Source organism: Hemiscyllium ocellatum, chromosome 11 (assembly GCF_020745735.1).
Source record: "Hemiscyllium ocellatum isolate sHemOce1 chromosome 11, sHemOce1.pat.X.cur, whole genome shotgun sequence".
Classification (NCBI taxonomy): Eukaryota; Metazoa; Chordata; class Chondrichthyes; order Orectolobiformes; family Hemiscylliidae; genus Hemiscyllium; species Hemiscyllium ocellatum.
The window spans coordinates 74,606,390-74,625,109 of record NC_083411.1 but is presented as its reverse complement, the minus strand read 5'-3'; the positions used below and the strand labels follow the sequence as shown (position 1 = coordinate 74,625,109).

General features: G+C 42.8%; 1 protein-coding gene across 2 annotated transcripts in view; it reads left to right on the top strand.

Moving 5' to 3' along the window:
- Positions 1-12,867, top strand: part of LOC132820218 (uncharacterized) — a 45,135-nt gene extending 32,268 nt beyond the window's left edge. For both annotated transcript variants that reach the window (XM_060832207.1, XM_060832208.1), the window contains exons 7-9: positions 1,828-1,990; positions 3,267-3,400; positions 11,892-12,867. In XM_060832207.1, coding sequence (XP_060688190.1) covers positions 1,828-1,990; positions 3,267-3,400; positions 11,892-12,728 — 1,134 coding nt within the window. In that variant the 3' untranslated portion in view covers positions 12,729-12,867. The remainder of the gene's footprint in view (positions 1-1,827; positions 1,991-3,266; positions 3,401-11,891) is intronic.
- Positions 12,868-18,720: the final 5,853 nt, after the last annotated feature.

The following is an 18,720-nucleotide window of genomic DNA, read 5'->3' as shown; positions in this document are numbered from 1 at the left end:
CAGCATGCCCACTCAATGCCTCTCCCCTATGTCATCCTCCCAACCTCCTGACCCTTCCTGCCCTCTGGGCTTTCTGTTAGTGCACTGGGGACACCTCACCACCTATTGCGCTTCTACATCCCTAACTGCTCTTCCATCCACTTCCATCATACCTAACCCAAAACCCTTCCCTTTGTCTATTTGCAGGAACAATTGACCTGCACTGAATGTTCCACTGAACCCAACTGTTTGACCTGTAATCCTCAAACTGGTTGCATTAGAATGTGATGGCTGACTGTGGCCCAATCCCTGGTTTTGCATGGACCTGAATTTCCAGATTTGGAGATGCCGGTGTTGGACTGGGATGTACAAAGTTGGTGTTTTGTGTGCCTGGTATTGTGTGATTTTAAACCTTGGATTTCCAGAATCTGGTGGGACTAAAGCAGTGATTAGTTAGGCACAAACCTGTGGACTGGAATAGAATGAGCCTGTTCACTGACTGTGGTGATACCTCCTGACTGACTGTAGTCCCTCTTCACTCCATTAAGGACTGCCCCCTATTGACATTCACCTCATGGCCGTTTGCATGAAACACATGCAGTGTATTCACTGTGTAAACTGCTGGCACATGATGTTGATGCAGTGCAGTGCTGTGCAGTGAAATATCCAGCCCCCAGACTGTTCATTGTCCCCCAATATAACAAGCTGCCTGATGTTCCCTCTGCACTGAAAAGCAAAGCAAGGCCAAGAAGCTGGCAGTTTGTAACTGAGCATGAAACAGCCTGGACACTTATAAACCAATATGACCCATACAGATGCTAACAGACCATTAGTCAGTAATCATGAGCTAATCTGAAGTATACCAGGGCAGGCCCTCCCATCCCAAAAATAAGTGCTAAATGAACAAGTGCTAAGAAAGTGAGCTAAAAGCTCTGAGATACAGCCTGTATGAGAGGAGTGTGTGCCCCTGCATATAAGGTAACCTGGTGGAAGCCCGCAAGTCGTAGATGTGCCTGAGTTCCAAAGTAAAGTGTTGAAGGGCTGACGTGTTATGTGAGTTGATTCAGAGCAGGAACGATGATATGAAGTTGGTGATTTGTCACTGCTGCCACACATGGGGTGAAGGGTCAAGGAGGATGCTGGCCATTTGAGAATGCAGGGGTGTTGTGAAGAAGCAGTTGGATATTGGCTAGGAAACATATTTGGGAACCTGCAGGTGCAGATACCATGCTGGTTTAACATTTGTCCCACCTTCACAAAGGGTGAGAGCATTGGAAGCTGAGTACAGACGAACCTCGGATTATCCGGCAAGATCGCAAGGTCCTGATGTTAGGCTAAACTATGTTGTCCGGCATTTGATTATCTGGAATTAGATTAACTCAACAAAATACTCCCTGCCTGTGAATTTGGATAACCGAGGTTCTTCTGTACAAGGCAAACTGAGGCTTTTATTTGATGCAAATACACAGAAGTAGGGTGGTCATAAATAAATGGTGAGATTCTGAATTTAGCATTTAATGCTTGAGAGAAAAATTGCACATAATTTTCTTGATGATGAGATTCTAGGTTTTTTTTTCATATTCTCTCCATATTTTCTATTTTCCTCACCATTGGTCACATCGAGGAGGGGAAAATTCAGCCAAAATGTTTCAGACGAATGCATCATCACATTTTCTGGCTCTCTTCGACAGATGCTGCTGAGTATTCACAACATTTTCTATCCTTATTTCCTATTTCTAAAGTCCACAGAATATTGTCCTGACTTAAGTATGAGTAATTTGATGTCTATATTTCATGATTTTCTGTGTAATTAACATTTGATTAATGACTGTATGTTTTTCTCACCAGAGCGAGATAGTACGGCCTGATGATTCAGGGAAAGGATACTTTAAGTTTAACAAGCTAAAACCCATGGTTACTTACTGTGTTACAACAAGGCTTGAAACAATGACAAATCCTAACATGAGGAATTCAAGGAAAATCTGCATAACCACTTCACCTCAAAGTACAAGTAAGTAACATTTATTTCTCTGTGAACTTGTGGAATGCATAATGTCTTTTTCTATCACCTTGTTGACTTTTGAGCATTCACATTCGATAAACATGTCAACTAATTGTTAATAGTAAAAGGAAAATAATTTTTCAATGCAAACAGATTTGTAGCACTACAGAAACTGGGATTTCACTACTTGCTGTGGGGTTTCAACTTGCCAGGAGAAATGACACTAGGGCAAGTTGGGGACTGTTGGCTTCTGGTGTGGATCTGAGGCCTCCAATCAGTGTGGAGATTGGAGCTTGGGTTTAGGGACAAGATCAGAGAACTCAGATGGAGGTAAAAGTGAGAGGTCAGAGGGCTTTGAATTAAGTTATTAGTGATAAGTATGTGACACACGGCCTATTATTAGCTTTAAATCCCCAACCTCCTTCCTGTCAGTTGATTGGCTGCTTTCATCATTTAAAACTGGGCAGGATTGGGGTGGAGATTCAGATTTTTGATCTTATTAACCTTCTTTTTGCCCCAGTTCTGCCCATTTTCTGGGGCTCACCTGGACTTTCTCACTGATAACGAGATTGTAAACCACACAATTTACAAGAAGTGTTTAAATGTAATATCTTTAAAAAGTACAGTTAGCCCATGAGCACTTGAAAAGATTGTAACAGTAATTTCCATTGGTGGTTATATGTCTGTTTATCTAGCTATCCATCTACCTGAATTTTCCTAGCAGGAATTAAGGTGATTAGCATGTAGACAGGGACCAATGCACATCTATTCATTATAGCACATAAGCCGATGATGACCTTGTGATATAGTGGCAGTGTCTCTACCTGGGTTAGGATTGTATTCACTGGAGTTCAGAAGAATGAGTGGGGGATTCTTACAGAAACCTTCACAGGATTATAGAGGATGATAGTGGGTAAATGGCAGTAAGGATGGTTCAAAATGGTGGTGGAGTGCAGAACCCAGGGTCACAATGTAAGGATATGGAATCAATCATTTAGGACTGAAATTTCTTTACCCAGAGTTTGGGAACCTGTGGAATTCTCTGCTACAGAAACCAGTGGAGGCTAAACCATTGTATGATTGCAAGAAAGGGTTGGATATAGAATCTGGGGCTTGAAGGATCAAAGGCTTTGGGGGGAAAGCAGGAACAGGCTATTGGGTTGGATGATAAGCCATGATCATATTGAATGGCAGAGGATGCTCAAGAGAGCCAAGTAGCCTCCTCCTGCTCATATTCGTCATGTTTCTAATGGAGGTCATTAACTTGTCTGTATTTCTTTTGCAGATGTAAAGTGGATTGGACCTATGGTAGCAGCACTACTTTTAATTGCAGGTGCATTTACCATCGCTTTAGTGATTTGGCTGCTGAAAGATTTTGCTTGCTTGTGTCTGGCTAAGTCGCAACTTCCTAAATCTTTGGTATGTAAACCATTTTCTGCATGGCCTAGATAACTGTGTTTTGTCTTTTGGAGTTGTTGTATTATCATTTAAGTTGGTAGAGCTCTGGGGGACACAACCCTTCTGATCAACCAGTTTATGGGAAGGTGCTGTCTAAGACTCTTCGGTGAATTTCTGCAGTGCATCTTGCTGCTATTGAGCTTCGGTGGAGGGAGTGGATGCTCGTAGATGTGGTGCCAATAAAATGGGCTGCTTTGTCAATGAGAGCTGAACAATCAGAGAGAGTAGTGGGAGGATTTCCCATGCTCAAGAGCTACCAGCCAATTTAGTTGCTCTGGCAGTTCCATCAGTGTCAGAAATAAGTAGCAAACACTGCTGGTACTGTGAGCATGGTCTCATGGATGAAGACAGCTATGGTGCATCTTAACTTGAAGGTTTCAAAGGGCATGGGTTTAAGGGGAGAGGGGAAAGATGTAAAAGGAACCTAAGGGGCAACTTTATCATGCAGAGGGTGGTACATGTATGGAATGAGCTGCCAGAGGACGTGGTGGAGATTGGTACAATTACAACATTTAAAAGGCACCTGGATGGGCACATGAATAGACAGGGTTGAGAGGGTATGAGCCAAATCCTGACAGATGGGAGTAGATTAATTTAGGATATCTGGTTGGCATGGACCAAAGGGTCTGTTTCCATGCTGTATATCTCTATTACTCTATAAGTGAAAAGGGAGCTATGAGAGATGAGGGGGGTGGGGAACTGAGTTTTGAAGGTGATTCCCTTGATCGAGCTGACTGCCCTGCAGAAAGGTTATGTTTGGTTGGATGTCAATGGGCTCAGGCAAAGCCTCCTTCTCCTTTTTGGACAAAGCCTGGCTTGGAGGGGGCTGCTGCTTAACCTGACTGTCTGATGCTACTGTAGTCTCATCAGTGACAAACTCAGGTGGTAGCCATTACTGAGACAACAGGCAGTTCATAGAGAACATGTGGTTATGGAGACAGGCCCCACTGAAGGAAGGTTCGAGTGTGGGGGAGTGGAGAGTTTAAGAGATGTAGAGGAGGGACAAAGAAGGGATATGACCTTGGTATGGTGTGCCTCTGATGGGGACAGGAGATCACCCCAAAGATGTACAGCAAACTTGTTTTAGCCTGCACGTTCTAAATCGGCACTCTCAATAGACCGGCAAGAGTTACATACCTGAAATGCTGGAAGTTTACTGTATTACTGTGATCAACTGTAATGTCGGAATAGTCAGTTGAGGGCTGGAGTGACAGCTTCTCTGCTGGTAAATTTTACTTAAGACAAAGTTGCATTATGACTTAAGTGATTTATGCTGGAAATAAAGTATAACAGAAATATGCTACCCCCTGCGATACATTTCTATTGTATTGTGTGTGTTTTTACATTGATTATGTGGATCTCTTGATCAACTGAATATTTGATCAAACAGTATATTCCTGGCTAATGAAGAGTTTGCTGTACCAACCCCCACCTCCTTGACAGCAGCCTGAACAGAAACGTTTGTCAGGTTTCCTTGCTTTCCTTTATTTATTGGTGGGATGTGAGTGTCATTGGCCAGCTGGTATTCATTGCCCATCCTATTTACCCTTGAAAATGTGGGGGTGAGCTGCCTTCTTGAACCGCTGCAGTCCAGATGACCCACTGCTGACCCACAATTCTCTGAGAGAGGGAATTTCAGGATTTTGACTCAGCAATAGTGAAGGAATGGTGATATATTTCCAATTCAGGATGGTGAGTCATTTGGAGGGGATCTTTCAGGTGATGTTCCCATGTATCTGCTGCCCTTGTCCTTCTTGATGGAAATGATTGTGGGTTTGGAAGGTGCTGTCTAAGTATCTTTGGTGACTTTCTGCAGTGCATCTTCTATCTGGATCACAATGCTGCTACTGAGCTTCAGAGGTTGAGAGAGTGGATGCTTGTGGATGTGATGCCAGTCAGACAGACTGATTTATCTTGGATAGTTTTAAGCTTCTTGAATGTTGGAGCTGCACCCATCCAGACAAGTGGGGAGTATTCCATCACACTCCTGACTTGTGCCTTGTAGATGGTGGACAGGTATTGGAGACTCAGGAAGTGAGTTACTCACCGCAGTATTCCTAGCATCTGACCTCCTCTTGTAATCCCCAAACTGAGCATCACTGAAGCAGATTATTGTTGATCAGGTGCTGCTTGATAGCACTGTTGATGACACCTTATATCAGTTTACAGATGTCCGAGAGTAGACTGATGGGGTGGCATTTGGCCATGCTGGACTGGTCTTGCTTTTTGGATACAGGACATACCTGGATAATTTTCCACATTGTTCAGTGGATGCCATTATTATAATTGTACTAGAACAGCTTGCTCGAGGATCAGTAAGTTCTGGAGCACAGGTCTTCAAAGCTATTGCTGGAATGTTGTTTAGGCCCACAGCCTTTGCAGTATCCAGTGTCACCCATCATTTCTTGATATCACATGGAGTGAATTGAATTGGCTGAAGACTGCCATCTGTGATATTGGGGTGAGAGGAGGAGGTCAAGATGGATCATACCCAGGGTTGATGGTAATGGTTGAGTTGGAGATACGCTGGGTCATGAGACTGTAGATTGCGCTGGAGTACATTTTTATTGCTGTTGATGGCTCACAGAGCCACATGGATATCCTGTCTTGAGTTGCTAGATCTGTTCAAAGTCTGTCCCATTTAGCAGAGTGGTAGTGCCACATAACATGATGAGAGGTATTCTCAATGAGAAGGCGGGACTTTGTCTCCACAAGGACTGTACAGTGGTCACTCTTACTGATACTGTCATGGATGGATGCATATGCAGCCAGCAGATTTGATGAGGTCAAGTTTGTTGGTTCCCTCTCCATCTGCTGAAGCTTATCAGCTATTTAGATTTCTTTGTCATGTGTTCTCGAGTACAGGGATGCAGAAGTGCAGCGAAAAGTACACAGAGCCGGCATTCTTCGCCGCCATCTTAATATGCAAGAAACAGGATTAAAACAGAAGCAGAAATAAAAGAAGCACCCAAAAGGAAATGAAATGTCCTGATCACTTCCCTGCCTCCATCTTGAATCCTCGCCACCAGACAAACAAAGCCACAAAGTCCATCTCTCAGTCTGCAAAACCTCAGGTTCCCCGAGCCCCTGCATACTACCATAGCTGGAACTCTGCCCTAGCCTGATCTGTGGTACTGTTGCTGAGCTGGTCTTCATGGTGGACATTGAAATCCCCCACCCAGAGTACATTTTGTGCTTTTGCTGCCCTCAGTGCTTCCTCTGAGTGTTGTTCAACATAGAGGAGTACCGATTCATCAGCTGAGGAAGGATGGTACGTGGTTTCCTTGTACGTGTTTAATCTGACGCCTTGAGACCTCATAAGATCTGGTGTCAATGATGAGGACTCCCAGAGCAACTCCCTCACGATTGTATGCCACTGTGCTACCACCTCAGCTGGACCTGTCTTGTCAGTGGGAAAGGACATATCCAGGAATCATTGCAGTCGTGTCTCTGACATTGTTTCTGAGGCATGATTCTGTGATTATGACTCTGTAAGGTTGTTGCTTGACTAGTCTGTGAGACAGCTGTCCCAATTTTGAAATAGCCCCCATATGTCAGTAAGGAGAATTTTGCAGGGTTCGACAGGGCTGTTTCTGTCTTTGTCTTTTCTGGTGCCTAGGTCAATGCCAGGTGATTTGTCCAGTTTCATTTCTTTGAGACTTTGTAGTGATTGATACAACTGAATGGCTTGGTAGGCTATTTTAGAGGGCAACTGAGAGTCATCCACATTGCTGTGGCTCTGGAGTCACATGTAGGCCAGGCCAGGTGAGGATGGCGGATTTTTTTTCCCTGAAGGACATTAGTGAGACAGATAGGTTTTTCTGACAAACATCATTTAAGGAGCTCGGTAGTCCCAAGGGTGGGCAGATCCCCCAATACCTCCACCACTGAGTAGCCTCTTGGGAAAATGGGATGGCACTTGGGGGCCATATGCTACGTTTGTGGATCCCCTCCCCCCTTTTCCCTCACTTTCAAACACAAGTATGGGCGTGTAAAGTCCACCTACATGTGTATTCATAACAAAATCAAATGGCATACCTGAGGATACATGCAATACCCATGAAGAACTGAATGCCAGAGAATTAGTGGAGAAGAGAATTAGTGGAAAAAGAAAATACTTCCATTGAAGCATGTCGAGCTCTGTGCTTCCCATGCTTGAAAGGTTGTTCGGATTGACTGACAGCACTTAAGGATGGGTCAACCTGTCACTGAAAAGCAGAGTCCCACACTTTCTGCTCATTTAGGTCTCCAGCAATGCATAGTAGCATGGAGGCAATGTTTGCAATGTGGGGAGGGTGGTACATGTCTCTTCACTGACCCGTGAAATCACACTCGATAGATTTACATGTAAGGTTAAAGCTGATAAGAGTTATGGGATTATGGCCATCATCTGCAAGAGATGTGCACGTGTATTCTGAGTGGGATCTTTTATCCGAGGTACAGCAGTGATATGGGTGATCAAATACTACAGGAAATGAAGACTCCCAAAGTGTTTTGACTCCATACGTATGAGATCATTTTAGATAACTGCTAAGTCTAGTACGGTAGAGGGAAACCACTTTCTAAGCTAACAGATAGATTAGATTAATTTATAGATAACAAGATATCGTTTTTTACATGTTACAGATTACACTGATATGACAGACACTGGTACAGAGATTCTGAGCAGGCCCAGACAGATGAGTTTATTATTGTGGGTGGAGTTTATGACACTTCCCAGCATTAAGCCCTGCAGACTGTCAGTCCCATATACAACAACAACCATCATGGCCATTTGCCCCTTTGCAAGATTCTCTAACAGCAAAGAGGGGGCGATTGAATGAATGATCAGATCCAGAATGAAGTAGCTGAGAGGCAGTCTTCAGTGTATGGAATTTTGATCAGCTGCTTTTCTGGTGTGACTAGAATGTAACATAGCACCTGTGACCCAGCACCACAAGAAAAACAAGTTTGCATATGGATTTATCACAAACAAGTATTTAGCAACTTGTCACACGGCATTTTAAAGGCATGAAGAAAATGATTCCTAAACCAGATAATGCTATGAGGTATGCCATTCCAGCATTTTACTCCAGCAACACTAAAGGAACAAGGATATGTTGTTATAAACAGGAGAGGAAGTAACACAGCCCTCCTCTCTTTTTAACTCCCGTCAGTCAGTCGCAACACATTTTTGATTAATTTCAATTTTTAAAATTCATTTTGTGGCACTGCTGGCTGGGCCAGCATTTATTGTCCATCCCTAGTTGCCCTCGAGAAGGTGGTGGTGAGCTGCCTTCTTGAACTGCTGCAGTCCACCTGCTGTGGGTTGACTCACAATGCCCTTAGGGAGGGAATCCTGGAACGTTGATAGTGGGGTGTTCAGTGATGGTAACACCAAGGGGCAGTGGTTAGATTCAGTCTTATTTGTGATGGTCATAACCTGGCATTTGTGTGGCATAAATGTTACTTGCCACTTGTTAGTCCAAGCCTGGATATTGTCCACATCTTGTTGCATTTGGACACAGACTGCTTCAGTATCTGAGGAATCACAAACAATGCTGAACATTGTGCAACCATCAGCGAACATCCCCACTTCTGACCTTATGATAGAGGGAAGGTCATTGATGAATCAGTTAAAGATGGTTGGGCCTAGGACACCATCTCCTGCAGAGATGTCCTGGAGCTGAGACGACTGATCTCCAACAACAACGACCATCTTCCTATGTGTCAGATATGACCGTAACCAGTGGAGAGTTTGGCCTGTGATGCCTATTAATTTCAGTATTGCTGGAGCTCCTTGATGCCACCCTCCTTCGAATGCAGCCTTGATGTCAAGGGCTGCCGCTCTCACTTCACCTCTGGAATTCAGCTCTTTTGTCTATGTTTGAACCAAGGCTGTAATGAGGTCAGAGTGGAATGGCCCTGGCAGAACCCAAACTTGGCATCAGTGAGCAGGTTATTGCTGAGCAGGCGCAGCTTGATAGCACTGTTGATGATACATTCCAACCATCACTTTACTGATGACGGAGAGTAGATTTGTCCTGCTTTGTATGTACAGGACATACTTGGGCAATTTTCCACATTGTCGGATGGATGCCAGTGTTGTAACTGTACTGGAAGAACTTGGCTAGGGCAGCAGCTAGTTCTGGAGCACAAGTCTTCAGTACTATTGCTGGAATGCTGTCAGAGCCTGAAGCCTTTGCAGTATCCAGTGTCTCCAACCATTTCTTAATATCACGTGGAGTGAATCGAATTGGTTGAATGGCTATCTGTAATGCTGGGGTGAGAGGAGGAGGCCGAGATGGATTATCCACTCGGCACTTGGCTGAAGATTACTGCGAAAGCTTCAACCTTATCTTCTGCACTGATCCTCCAGCATTGAGGATGGGGATATTTGTGGAGCCTCCTCCTCCAGTGAGTTGTTTAATCATCCACCACTACTCACAATTGGATATGGCAGGATTGCAGAGCTTAGATGCAATCCATTGGTTATGGGATCGATTAGCTCTGTCTATCATCTGCTGCTTATACTGTCTGCAATGTAAGTTGTCCTGTTTGGTGGCTTCACCAGATTGACACCTCAGCCTCAGGTATGCCTGGTGCTGTTCCTAGCATGTCCTGCTGCACTCTCCATGGAACCAGGGTTCATCTCCTGGCTTGATGGTAATGGACGAGTGGGAGATGTTCCAGGCCACGAGGTTACAGATTGTGCTGAACTACAATTCTGCTGCTGTTGATAGCCCACAGTGCCTTATGTATCCCTAGTTTTGAGTTGCTAGATCTGTTATGAGTCTGTCCCATTTAACACAGTGATAGTGCCACACAACACGCTGGAGGTTATTCTCAATGTGAAGGCAGGACTGTGTGGTGCTCACTCTTACCCATACTGTCATGGGCAGAAATATCTGCAGCTGGCAGATTGGTAAGGATGTTGTTCCCTCTCCACCTGCTGCAGACACAATCTAGCAGCTATGCCCCATGTCCAGCTAACTTGTTAATACGCAGCTCTTACACTTGAATTCAAATCAGTTAACTGCATGAAAATGAAGGAAAGTTTGATTCCAAGGTTTTCCTGAGTGATAGACAGTGGTGTTTTAGTGCCTGAAAAAAATTATGAAACACAACAGTAAACACATAACAACCACAGGTAGTGAGCTTACAAAGAAAGTGGAGGATGGTGGAGGAGGAGTCATTAGTACAGGCAAGACAGTGAAGGGCAGTTTGCAATTTTTCAGTCTTTGAGTTGTGAGAATGAAACCTGAATCACGTCAGCTAAAGCAGGCACTGACCAGATAAACTTACAACCCCTGGGTTTGTTGTTTCTGGGGCAAGCTGGAACTAACCACTTTGATTCGCATGCTCTGGTTTCCTGCAGTGGAAACTGACTCCTATATAATTCTACCTTTTTAATGGCATTTGGCAGCTTTGTCTGGCCTCCATTTTTGCGCAGTCTTGCCTCTGGGCTTTTTACCCCTCCCTCTGATCATGAAGATACGGCGACAGTTTCCCTGAGTTAATATGCTTGTGTGTTAGCTCATAATCACCAGCCAGAGCTACCGCTTGTTTTGGCCTTTCCACCCCCTGTTCCTCAACACGAATCGGAAAGAATATTGAGATTTTGAACTCCACCATGAGAATGACCTCATTATGGTAGGATAATTTTTAGGTGGCTTTGGGTTTTAAGTGCATGGACTCACTGGTCAAATGTGTGCTGCTAAAGATATTTGTATTTCGCTCTTTCTGGCAAACGCCTAAAATAATCCCCTTTTGCTGCCTCACAATCAGTGTGACTGCCCACAGTCAAGAAGGAGTAAACTCATAAGCTTTCCCTGTCAACCTGCTCTCTAACAGCACAATGCAGCGATGGTCAGCTACTTTAACTGATGTGCTATTCTTCAAAAGAGATAAAGAAAGTGTCTTGCTCTGGTGCAGGCCATCAGATCCAAGGGAATTGCTAACATTTAATCCTATTACTTTTCCTGGTATTTGGTGTATAGTGATAATGTTTTTTGTAAGTTCCTCCCTCCTTTATACTCCTTGATTTTCTGCAATTTTTGTGATGCTCTTTGTGGACTGCTACTGTGAAAGCAGATTCAAAATTCTTGTTCAAAGTCTTTGCCATTTCATCATTTCCTTCATTAATCACTCAGCCTGCCCTGCTAATGGGACTAAAGTTTGCTTTTCCTGCACTTTCCTTTTCTACACTTGCTAAAGCTATTACAGTTCATTCTTTATGTCCTGAAATATGCAAACATAAGTCTAATTTCTCCCTCTTTGTTAGAGAGTGAGAGGGATAATAATCCTTGACCATAGCCCCTAACATTCATTGGATTGTCAAATATCCGATCAATAATCCAAATAAATCTTTGTCCATAGTATTGAGTGATAATTAAACAGATATTTTCCTTTTCCAGCACAAGTTCATCAATAACCACAAATAACTAAGGAAATATCTTTCTCATCGGAACAGGCCATTATTTCTGAGGAGTTGCACGTGCATCTGCAATGCAAGGAGTCGAATGAGAATCCAGAAGGTGATCACATCTCATTTCTTACAAATGATGAAACCTCAAATGATTATCAGTTGAAATTTCAGAGCACAGATCCTGCCCAAAACTTACAGCTCACCACAACTGACTGTTCAACTGACATGAGTGAAAATGTTTCCTACCTAAGTAATAGTTTCAGTAGTGGAAGTTATGAGCATAACAGACTTCTGAATGGGCCAGATGCCTGCACCTATAGGACTGTGGGTGACCTTCCAAACTACCTAACATCATCCTTTGAAGATAGGGACAGTACAAGCATTACACAGCAGGACAGCCCTGAAAATCCAATGCTCCATAATGTACAGTCCTGGTCAAGTTTAAGAGATGATAAAGAAGCCAGAATCAGCAATGCTATTGAAAATGACCCAATAGGAAAGACTTTGCAATACAATTTCAGTTCATTCCAAGAAACTCAGGTAGAACCCATGAGCATAGAGCTTTGGATGAATGCTGATGTTCCTCTAAGTACAGTAAAACTTTGTTTTAATGATGACTCTGATAAAGACGATTCTGAAGTGGATGCTTATGGCGATGGAATCTCCAACTTGTTAAAAACCAAAGACTTGTCTTCCCAATGTACTTGTGACTTGACAACAGCTGATGATCAGTCTCGAAATAGCAATCTGGAAGATCAAGAACAATTCCCAAAATTAACTCCATTTATAAATGACAATGAATTTCATGGCTTGGGTAAAAAGCCAACCTTTCATACCTCACCGTCTGACCGTATGCAACTCTCTGGATATGAACCACATTGAAAATTGATTTGATGTGTATCAATGAACGAACGTTTGGGCCTACCTCAAAACCAGAAAATGTCTTTACATTCATTTTGTTTAGGATATCCCGACTTTTGAATTTGGAAGAAATCTTCAACTTTTTTTCTGGTTTCTAGTTTAAAGCATTTGTACTTTCTAAGTGATATCTTGATATGTTAAACATTATTAAGAGTATCAATATCTATGTCAGCTTTTCACTGTTACTGGTCCAGAATTTGTAACATTGCAGCTTGGTTATGTTTAAACAAATTCTCGTTTCCTTTATCCTCACCCTTTCTTTCCTGAATGCATTGATGTTTTGTAGAGTTAAAAGTGCGGAGGCAATGAAGTGACCATGATTAGATTACTTACAGTGTGGAAACAGGTCCTTCGGCCCAACAAGTCCACACCGACCCACCAAAGCGCAACCCACCCATACCCCTACATTTACCCCTTACCTAATACTACAGGCAATTTAGCATGGCCAATTCACCGCACATCTTTGGACCATGGGAGGAAACCAGAGCACCCGGAGGAAACCCACACAGACACGGGGAGAACGTGCAAACTCCACACAGTCAGTTGCCTGAGACAGGAATTGAACCCGGGTCACTGGTGCTGTGAGGCAGCAGTGCTAACCACTGTGCCACCGTGCCACCCACCATGATTCATAGCAGAAGATGTCAATATTGAAGAATGGTTTTTGCAACAAAAGCCAACTTCTAAGAAAGTAACCTGGAAGAGATTGGTATATATATGAGATAGAGAGGGGTTGGGGGGGGGGGGGGGGGGGAGGGGAAATTGGTGAAGGGACTTGGAATAGAATGGCACTGCCAAGAATAGAAGAAGAGAAGTGCTTAGACCAGATGGGAAATACACAGTGGTAAGCAATGCAAGTGCACTAGGATTGGAAGATGACTGGGTGACTAGCGAGAGGGACTGAAGAAGGTGGTATATCACTTTCATGGTGATACCAAATACAATGGGAGAAGCCAAAAGTAGAAACTGGTATGGCTTCCAGATCCATTATTAAAATTCCACATCTGCACACGTGTTAGTGGTAGGTCATAGCAAGCCATCAAGAGAAGAAACCATCTTTCATTGTCCTTGTCCTGACCTAGGGGTGTTGACAGAAATTGGAGTGATCCTTTCCATACCAACCCTAACTGAGAACAGTTAAACTCAGCATAATCCAAGGATGAAGTCTAATCTGTACGGCAATGCATTGTATAAAATCAGAGGAGTGTCAGCTACAGTCAGAAAACTAAAGCGGACATCTATTTTGTTCATATGTATAGTAAATTATATTGTAATTATATGAAAGAGAATTTGGAGAAATACAACTTATTTATTTTATGTCCAATGATCACAGTGTGTCTATAGCCCCTGAGGCTTTTATGGAGTTGTTTCTATGTAAAACCAAGCCACCTTGCATTTGCCAATCATTTGACTTAACCAAAACATTTGAAGGACATTCTCTGTTCCAACAATGAGAAACAGTTTTAATGACTGCCCCTCCAGACTTCCATCAGTTTGTTGAAACAAATGAACACAAGCTTATTTGACAGCTTTTTTTAAAAAAATACTTTTCTTAAAAAAAGATTTTTTTTCTTTTGAATATTACAACAAATACAAAACCAAACAATTCAAACTAAACAATATTAAAAAAACAAACCTGCTAGTGTCATAAATAAATATCAACTAATAAATAAGCTAAAAAAAGAAAAGTCTTATCAATAATAATAATGATAATAACAATAACATAGCCCAGCAAAACAAAATAATCGCCCTCGATCATCGAGCATGTAAGTTTATACATATTCATATGTTCATTGTTCCTCCCAGATTCATTACACAGAATTGCCATGGCTATGTAAAGGCTCTTATCAGGATGGCAGACAAATCTGTAACCAGGTAGGCCAAAAAGGACCACCATGTTTTATAGAAATTCTCAGTTTTATGGTGCACCATATTTGTTAGAAAGTCCAAGGGGATGTGCTCCATGACCAGCTTACGCCAGCCCCGGGGGTTCTTCCAACACCCAACCAAATAGAATGTTCTTTCTGGCACAAAAACTGAGGATACTGCAAAGCCTTTTTTTGTGTGCATCTAATGAAAGTGAACTAACAAAGCCAAGAAGAAGAGATACCAGGTCCATCTCTATCTCCGTTCCCAAGGCCTTCTCTATTTCGCCCAGCAAAGTGCTGCAATATGCCCACAATCTGTGGCAGGACCAAAGGCAATGAGTAAGCATGCCCATGCTCACTTTACATTTAGAACACATCAGAGATGCTCCCGCATTAAATGTAGCGAGGCAGTCTGGGGCCAGATGAACTCTGTGGAGGCGTGGATCCTGTTGCAAATCAAGGTCCTTCTTGCATTTCCCTAGATATCCCCCAATATTTCAGAAGAGATCTCAACGTCCAGTTCCCTCGTTCGGTCTTGTCCAAGGGATTCTCAATGGATGATAAGCATTGCTAACAGATAACATACCCACAGCACTCAACACCTCTTCTCCATGTCAGACCTATAAGGATCAGTTAGGAGTGTATGAAGTTTCTTGTTTGAAAGAAACAAAAGAGGTCCACACTAGGCAATTCAATTTTTCTGAGCCAACAGGTCAAAGGACATCAGTATGTCCCTTGCGAATAAATCAGCCAGGAATCACATGCTGCGCCTGCCCATGGTTTAAACCCAGAGTCCATCAAACCTGGCTGAAAGCCTGACATACCAATTATGGGTGTCAAAAATGATGTTTTGGCAATATTCCCCTCACCCTGACGCATTGCTCTCCACGCCTTGACAGTATGGATGACTATTGGGCTATGGGTTGAGAGTGTGTTCAGCCATAGGGCAGTGGGGTTGGTTGGTGCAGGTGTCCCAGAGATGTTCTCTAAAGTGCTCTGTGAGAAGACGTCCAGTCTCCCCAACGCATCGGGAGCATTTCAACTCCCCCTCCCACTCTGCCAAGGGCATGCAGGTCCTGGGCCTCCTCCATCACTACTCTGTCACCACCCTATGCTTGGAGGAAGAACTCCTTATCTTCCACCTTGGGACCCTTCAACCCCATGGCATCAATGTGAACTTCACCAGTTTCCTCATTTCCCCTCCCCCCACCTTACCGCAGTTCCAACCTTCCAGCTCAGCACCACCCTCATGACCTGTCCCACCTGTCAATCTTCCTTCTCACCCATCCACTCCACCCTCCTTTCTGACCTATCACCTTTACCCCCACTTCCATCCACCTATTGCACTCCCAGCTACCTTCACTGCAACCCCACCCCCTCCCGTTTATCTCTCCACCTCCGAGGTTCCCAGCCTCATTCCTGATGAAGGGCTCCTGCCCAAAACATCGATTTTCCCATTCCTCGGATGCTGCCTGACATGCTGTGCATTTCCAGCAGCACACTCTCAATTCTAATTTCCAGCATCTCCAACTATTGGGCTATGACAATATTCCTTTTGTTTAAGAACAGCAGGCTAATAAGGAGGCACCTTGCCTGAGATGCTTCGAAGTGAGCGAGGGTCCCCCCTCTGCGCCCAATCGTTGACAACTTTATTTTACTTTGTTCGTTTTTTCAGTGGCTTTATTGTTCATTCACACAGGCAAATAGATGTCAAGTGCATATAGTCTCTGCTATTGATAGTTGAAGTACTGATAGATGAGACATAGAAAGGATTGTCAGAACAACAATTTTTCTAAAGGAAGTAATGAATTGCTTTTGAGATTACAGAGTTCATTGGTTCTGTATAGAGTGTGTATATAGACATGTGGAGCTATAAATTGACACAGAACGCAAAAAGAGCATGAGTTGGCAAGTAGGTACGAAGGGCATTGGGAGTAAATGGAAATATGGATAAGACATTCTGACATTAATTTTCAAAATATTCTGCATAGTTCACAACTCTCTTCATGCAGTGAACTTTGACTCCTTGAGAACCTCATTCAACTTCCCAAACATTGCGACAATGAGTGATTGGCAGTTAAAATATTGCTTTTGATATTATATTGGTAGATTCTTTAAAAAATGAAATGAAATAGATCGGTATTGCTGAGGATTCGCTGGTTCGAATCAAGTTATTTTTTTATGTAATAAAACAAAAGTATAGATTATTGCTCTTTTTAACAAAAATGTAGCATTGCTTTTCTTGTAATAAAAAAAACTGTGAAATAAATTGTGACTGCAATAATGCATTTTACCCTGAATCATAGTTGAGTTTGATAAATTCTGACTCCAGAACAAAATACTAAAATATTGGAATATAAAGAGAAAATGTTGGATAAATTCAATTAATTTCCACAGAGGCTGCCAGATCAGCTGAATTTCTCCGTCACTTCCTGGTTTTGTTGCAGTATACACCATCATCCACCTTTCTTTGATTTATTTAAAATATTTGACCTTGTTTCATTTCCACTGAAATTTACATTTCTTTTATAAAGGTGTTATCTTTTTATTTAATAACTTGAGTCATTGTGAATAGAAAAAACATGCTGATGGAGTGTTGTGAAAGTGAGCAGCTAGATTATGCCGCCTGACCTGCTGCGCTTTTCCAGCAATACATTTTCAGCTAGATTACTGAACCCTTGTGTAGAACTCTTGTCAAAGTTCACTCATGCTTTTTCTTTTCTTTTTAACCACCATTGGAAAATTGATTGAATGCATGACAGCGGCACATCTGTGGGAGAAGTTTGAAGTTGGGATCGGGGGAGTCAGGAGTTCAGACTGTGTCAGTTATCTAGTTGCCCAGGAGTTAGACATGGGTCTAATTTGAGAGTGTGGTGCTGGAAAAGCACAACAGGTCAGGCAACATCCGAAGAGTAGGAGAATCAAAATGAAGGATGTATGCCTGAACCATTGATTATCCTGCTCCTCGGATGCCGCCTGACCTGCTGTGCTTTTCCAGCACCACACTCTCGTCTCTGATCTCCAGCATTTGCAGTCCTCACTTTTTCCATGGGTCTAATTTGTCCTAGGTAGCTATCCAAGCAAGTAAGTCAGGTGTCTCCTAAGTTTTCGACTCAAAGGGAGAGATGGAGACATTTCTGCAGAGATTTCACGGAGCAAGTGAATTGCCCATCATATGTTGAAATGTCCGGGGCAATTCGCGCAGAATCAGTGTATAAGGAATTCAAAGGGGTATATCTTACTAACTGTGGCCACTGCACATCTCTGACTACCTAGAAACTGGAACATCTGTGTCCATTTATTTGAGTTGGAAAACACCCTCTCAATACTAACTGTGGTTAAATTGGGAGGATCCTTCAATATCACAATTGCGACAATCAACAGAATGTTTTAATAATTTCCCTCTTGTTTTTAAAACCGCTTTCAATCTTTGCCTGTGATAACATAAATTCACATCTGAGAAATAACGATTGGAGAGAGATAGTGTGTAGACTGATCTTACACCTTTTGAACGTGGGCTGTTTTTCTTCACTATCATATAATTGACTCCAGTTTGACAGTTTCAAATCTCGTCAGCTGCCAGCTTTTTAGCTGGAGAACAGTGTATGGCATTTAGGAGCAAAAGAAGTGCATTGATTTCATTGTCCCTTTACCAGTTTTCTGTGGGACAGTTGAAGTAGGATTTGTCTGTAGAGTGCTTAATTCCACCACCATTCTGCTTTATTGTTGTGTAAGCCTTCTCCAATCTTCCTTGTGGTTGAAGAACTGGAGTGTAGGGTAACAACCAGGAAGTGTTAGATAAAATGAGAAACCTGATACACCAGTTTTTGGTGACTTTTTTAAAAAGCTGAACAGGACATAACATATTTCAGTATTCCAGACAGGGTGTGTGAGCTGGACTTTTGTTGGAATGCACAGGGATCCTTTAAAATTGATCCATGGGATCTGAATCCAGGCTGATTTCACACAGATCCAGTTTTTGCCATTAGAGGAAAAGAGGCAGGAGGTGACCTACATAGTGGGGGTACTGAGCTCAGCAGCGCCACCGAGTTCAAGCAACCTACATTTGATTGTTGCAAAGATCT